This window comes from Falco naumanni, unplaced genomic scaffold (assembly GCF_017639655.2).
Source record: "Falco naumanni isolate bFalNau1 unplaced genomic scaffold, bFalNau1.pat scaffold_100_arrow_pat_ctg1, whole genome shotgun sequence".
NCBI classification, from domain to species: Eukaryota; Metazoa; Chordata; class Aves; order Falconiformes; family Falconidae; genus Falco; species Falco naumanni.
In genome coordinates this window covers 71,524-77,895 of record NW_024427354.1, presented here as the reverse complement: position 1 = coordinate 77,895, position 6,372 = coordinate 71,524, and the positions used below count along the sequence as shown (strand labels likewise).

General features: G+C 34.4%; 1 protein-coding gene across 1 annotated transcript in view; it reads right to left on the bottom strand.

The window, feature by feature from the left end:
- Window positions 1–335: 335 nt before the first annotated feature.
- Window positions 336–6,372, bottom strand: part of LOC121081980 (cytoplasmic dynein 2 heavy chain 1-like) — a gene marked incomplete at both ends in the record, with an annotated part of 34,311 nt that continues 28,274 nt past the window's right edge. The window contains 6 exons of the mRNA XM_040581310.1: window positions 336–584; window positions 1,723–1,847; window positions 1,980–2,147; window positions 4,122–4,224; window positions 5,452–5,596; window positions 6,128–6,279. Of these exons, the coding sequence (XP_040437244.1) occupies window positions 336–584; window positions 1,723–1,847; window positions 1,980–2,147; window positions 4,122–4,224; window positions 5,452–5,596; window positions 6,128–6,279 (942 nt within the window). The remainder of the gene's footprint in view (window positions 585–1,722; window positions 1,848–1,979; window positions 2,148–4,121; window positions 4,225–5,451; window positions 5,597–6,127; window positions 6,280–6,372) is intronic.

Sequence of the window (6,372 nt, the reverse complement as noted above, 5' to 3'; positions counted from 1 at the left end):
AAAAATAAAAATATATACAAATATGAAAATATACACATGAAAAACACCTTTCCAATATTCACAAACTCAGAATTTATGAAGTCCACAACACTCATAAAAACAGGTCTGGTATTCAAAAAAGTAGAGTTTCAGGTAATTACTATAAAGAACAGCATAACACACATCTAAACACTGAGAATTTCTAAAAGTCTACTTGTTTCATTGAGACTGTTGACATTTTGCTTTTCTTAAAATACCTCTTCATGCAACACTCTGTTGTCCTTCAAAATTCCCCATATTCTTTTTTTTAATACACATCTACAACACTGAAAAATGGAAGACACTGAGTGACTTACATATTTAAGATCATTTTTGAACTGCTTCATCTCATAGCCTCTGGAAATTTTGGGAGTAATCAGAACAGCTCCATGCATATGACTAACTAAAGAGGTAACTGTTCGACGACCTATACCACTCCGTCCTGCCAAAAGAAGTGATCCTCCAGGAAAGCTTAGTACTCTGTCCACTTTAGACATATAACTGAGGACTTCTTGGAACAGTAAAATCTCTATCTGTTTTTTGTCTCTGCCATAATGAATAATGCCCTTTAAAAAAACCAAAAAGAAATGTTTTCAGCAATAATCAATAATAAATAAAAGTAGTAAGATATGAAAACATCCAACATTTAAGTTTAGAAAAGAAGGGCTTGAAAGCTTAAGAGACCATGTTGGTATTCATTATAAATAAATTATTTATATGACAGAATTTAAATACCTTGCATACCTTTTACCAGTAACGAACAGATCCCATTATTCCCAGCACCAGGATGCTCTAGAATTTTCGATATATTGAAATAGAAATCTACCACTGGATAAATTAAAATTAAACAATGGACTAGAACAAAGTCTGAGCTGCGTCTCTGACTACAGATAATTAATACATAACTTAGAAGAGTGGTTTAGGCAGCTAATTGCTGCATAATTGCAGATTATGGAATTTCCTAGTGAAACACACACATAACAACAGATCCTAAGGTCAAATTCTGGCCTTGTTGTATTTAATAAAACCTCATCTTTGAAGCCTACTGTAATTGTGTAGTCAGGAAAAAAACTGATTACTACGGCTACTGAACTTCATCATTTCCCATGTTGTCTCTTGTTCACAAATTGACAGTTAAGGAAAGGGAGTAGATTCACATCTACAACAGCAGTCCATCAAACACTACTAATAAAGGGAGATGATCTCAAAGCTCTCATCCTGAAGATCAGTCAGCCTAGCAGAGTTAACATATTTGCATTTCCTCATTAGGTTCATGTTTGTACTTTACTGTTTAAAGCATGCCAGATCTCCAAACAATCCATTTGTATTTCTTGAAATAAAAATTACATTAGACAATTACAAATTCAGAAGATAAGTGTCTAATAAAACACTTTGGTACTCAAACAATACACAGACATATACGCACATCAATGTTTCTTAAAATGTTGTTCATCAAACTCTTATAAATCACCAGGAAATGTGACTGATGCCCTTTCATTAAAATAACCTTGCTGCATGATACTTCCTACTGCCTGCCACATAGACCCACAGATCTTCCCTCACTTGAGCAAATGCAAAAGATTATTCCTTGAACAAGCAGCAGATCTCACCCTAAACCTGGTGCTAGCCTGTTACTTCCTGCAAAGAATGTCTACAATAATTGCTGTGAATCCTTGCTGTGTTTATTCCTTAATCTCGTCTCACTTTTTGAATAATATCTTTCAGGTCTGTCGAGTTTAGTCTGCCAAGTGGCCGCCCATGTGGTGGTAGTGCTTGTCCTGAGGTGATGAAGGCCTCTTGACTAGCTCCCCAAGTTACATAGAAAATATCTGTGAAAATAAAAGGAAACATTCAAAAGTTCAGGTGCTCAGTTCACATGTTATCTGACTTGATCAGACTGATTTGATTAGGCAGTTAAAAAAAATATTTCAAATTTGTGTAGTATGCCTGAAGTGGTTTACCTGCCATATTGTCCAGAACATCTGAGCCCCAATCACCTTGAAACACTTTTATCAAAACATTATCAAATACATTAAGTTCTTTGACGCCAACAATTTTGTCACGGAACAAACGATGTGCTTCATAAGCAACAATTTCCAAAATATAGTCTGCAGTTTGGATCGATGATCCTACAAAATTTAAGGAGAGATGTAACTTTATATATTTATAATAAATCTTACATTTCTCAAATTTTCCATTTCAAATTATGAAATTGAAAATGAGTAAGTGAAATTACATACCAGCAGGACAGCACCAGTAAGGAAGAAATAAAAAAAATAAGTAAACATTACAAAGTGTTTTTTAATAATATCTTTATGAATCATTACAAGATAAAATGAAACATATTCTATTAAAACATTCTATTCTCCAGTTTAGTGTCAGCATTCTAATGAAAATGAAGAAGGTGTTGCACACAAAAATTAGAAGCAAAATTCCAGGCAATGAACCCAAAAAAATCCAGAAGACTGTTTTAAAGGGGAAGACTGGTAACAAATACTAAAATAACAACAAATACTCTAAACAGTCTGTATTACGAAATGCTAGAGAATACAAAGCTTCAATATTGTTCACAAAAGTAAGAAGGAAGATGAGTAAATGACATGCCATATTGTTCACCACTGAAAAAGCATATGCGTATGTCATCCTCAAATACAGCAATGGAGTACTTAAATGGGTGGATATCACCCATTCATTGATGGTCAGTGTAGCTTTTCTGACCTCATTCCAGCTGCATTTATACTATCTGATGATGCCAGAAAACAAATGGAAAGTGAGCACAACATTCTTATCTCTTTTATACTCTTTAAGCAGCCCTCTAAGTGACCCTTTAATTAATGTAAGAGCTAAAACACAATAAGGAGTAATTGCTAATGATCTAGTAATAATAGCAATTTCAGAGACAAAAACAAGAGTAAAGAGAAGTCTATGCTGTCTATTTGGAAAAGCACACAAAACTGAATACCATTACAAATTTCACCACTTCCAAATTCGGAAGAGGGAAAGTGAGAAAACTCATGGGTTGAGATAAAGACGGTTTAAAGCCGAGCACACAAACAAAGCAGAACACGGAATTCATTCACCACTTCCCATTAGCAGGCAGGTGCTCAGCCATCCCCAGGGCAGCAGGGCTCCCTCCATCACACACAATGGTTACTTGGGAAGACAAACACCATAACTCTGAACGTATTTCCCCCCCCCACCCACCCACCCCCCCTTTCTTCTTCCCCCAGCTTACATACTTGGCATGATGTTCAATGGTATGGAAAACCCCTCTGGCTAGTTTGGGTAAGTACCAGCTGTGTCCCTCCCAATTTCTTGTGCCCCTGCAGCCTTCTTGCTGGCAGGGCCTGAGAAACTGAAAAGTCTTTGACTCAATATAAACATTACATAGCAACAACCAAATAGTGTGCTATCAGCCTTGTTCTCACACCAAATCCAAACCACAGCACTACACCAGCTACTATGAAAATTAACTCTGTCCCAGCTGAAAACAGGACAACTAATTATCACGCATTCCCCAATTGTGAGAATACTTAGACTGTTATATAGATATTTGTAAACTTTTACACAGATGAGATAGTTTTCTAGGTGATTTCTATGTGTTTAAGGGTAGTCATATTCTTCTTTTGTTAAGTGGGTCGTAGATAATGTGGATCAGTTGTAGTTCCACAATCACCTGACTGGGTTTATACAACCACGTATAAAAAGACAAGCATGAGAGGCAAGTCTCTGGGAATTGAGAAAAAAAGGCTTACGCTCAAGAAAAGCCCAACCCAAAACCTAAAAACCCAGAAAAAAGAATCGCAGAAACTATGGGGTATACTTCAAGTTCCCATAGTAGAGAATGCAGTCCCAACCTACTAACTTCTCTTAATCTATAAATAGCTCCCACACATATTTTAAAACGTCATTGGAATTCTTTAAACTTGTTTACTATAAGTTATGGAATAAACTGTCAGGCATTTGTTACAGACATTTGACAGTTTAGGAAGAGTACCATAGGTGAATTAGTTGCATGTGGAGTCGACAGTAAGACTGATATCAATAATAATTCAGGACATTTTAGAACTGCTTTATCAATGAAAATCAAATAAGTGACTTACCACCTGCTAATTTATATCTGAATAAACCAAGAACCCACTGAGTAAGAATACGTGGTGTAAAAAGATAATGACTGTGATCATCAACCGTGAATTTCATTCGTACCTAAAAATGGAAGTTGGGAGGGAAGGAAAATGATGTTTTAAAATGGAAAGCACTTGGGAATGTATCTTTAAATTTTTCTACAAGAACAGATAAATTAGTGTTCTATTTGGTCTATATATTTAGATATTTTATTAATGCACTCTTTAGTTTGTTTGCAAAGTACAGAGCTGAATTATTTAAAACTTGTTTCTGACCCCAAAAGATTTTCTCATAATTAGAACATTTCCTTTATACATTTTTTTGATGCAAACAACTGCACATCACCTAGGTCTCTTAGTACAGTATTATTAGACAAAACACATATTTTAAAGCAATAACAAATTTAAAATGCAAAGGAAATACAAAAGTATCATAAAAATCTACCTAAATCAGTAACACTTAATCACTACAAGACTCACAGAAATGCTAACTCTCTTTAATTCAAAGAATAACTGCCTTACATCAGTCACTTGGCCCTAGTGTGATGAAATTTAAACTTAGATTTCCTAGAATAAATTTATAATATCATATGAAACTCCTGCTAACCAGCACATGCTAGCCAGTGACTATACCCACATCCCAGTCATAAAGACCAGGTTTACATCATGGTTCTACCTAGATGGGGACATGCACACATCCTTGGAACATACATTGAGCACTTATATCCCCACAGTACCTGCCTCTGTAAGGCTATTTACATGATTAAGAAAAGCAAGTACTTGTTTTGCTACATAGAAGTTAGTAAAATCGTAACTGGGAGAATAAAATAAACTTTTGTGTCTAAACACCTATTTTTAATAGTGTAAAATTTTAATAGGTAGTCCTTGATGTAAAGGACTATACTCTCATATATCTCTCTTCTCTATTCATAACAGCATCCATAACATTTAAGCACATAACAATCTTTAAAGTACACTGTTTCCTCATCCATTAAGTAGGAAAACACTAGTATCCACATTTTATAAATCAGCAACTGAAAGCATAGATGGGTTAAGATACTTGTCAAAATCATAAAATAAGCCCGTGGGAAAGCAAGAGCATTTACCACTTACTAAGTTTGCCTCTAATACGTAGGATTCTCTGCAAATAAGTAGCTCTAAAATTGATATCAACATTACGAAAAGGATATAAACCTGGTTTTTAAAACTGATAAACCCTTTTATTATCTTAATATCAAAAGCTATTTATTTAAAAAAAATAAAATCTGAATTCTCCATCTCCTTGAAACAAGAAATTAAATTTCCATACCTGTTCATATACATGAACCATAGATCCTGCTAGCTGATGTATTTTTGGTAAAGAACCCCAAACAGGGTGATTCTTTAGGGTTTTTTGTAATACAGGTTCCAAGTAGGCACTATAAATAGTTTGCAGTTGGTCTCTCTCTGGATAGCTACAATAGAAAAAAGAAGTAATCGCTATGGACTATTATTGTTAGGTTTTTTATTAAAAAAGATTCAAAGTTATATACACAACTACTGAGAAATTTCAATGAATAGTATCTACATCTAGCAGCTAACTAAAATTATAATTTTATTACAATAGGCCACCCTCAGAAATTTTCTAAATTCATCTGTAAATGTGTTCAAACTTAAAAACAAACAAACAAACTTCTTTCCAATTTATCTAATTTGGTAACCAAACAGCACCTTAATATAAAGCTACAGAATACAGTTTAATGAAAGCAAAATCATCTAACAGGAAACATATTTCCAACACTACACTATCAAGTGGTTGCTCCTTAGCTGGTTTCTCTTGCCAAGAGGCACCAAACAGCACCAAATCTTAAGATCTCAAGCTGAAAGATCTCAAAACATGAAAGACTAGAACAGCAACATCTTCATAAAGACTGAATTGATCAAGGGCCCTATAAACACAGGCTAAATCGGAGTTCTGACAGTCAAAACAATTTCCACATACTTACTCAATTGCACAGAGACGAACAATAGAAGTAAATCTGGAGCTAAGTTTATGTCTTCCTAATGTTCCTCCAGCAGACATGGAAGCCACAATTTGGATGTTTTCTAAACCAACCCATTCTAGATTTTCATCATAAAATCCTTGATATGTAAGAACCTTTAATAATTAAATAAAAAAATCATTACAAGAAAGCCAACAGAATATTGTACAAAAAAAAAAAATAGTAAGAAGTATACCATTATTACTGTT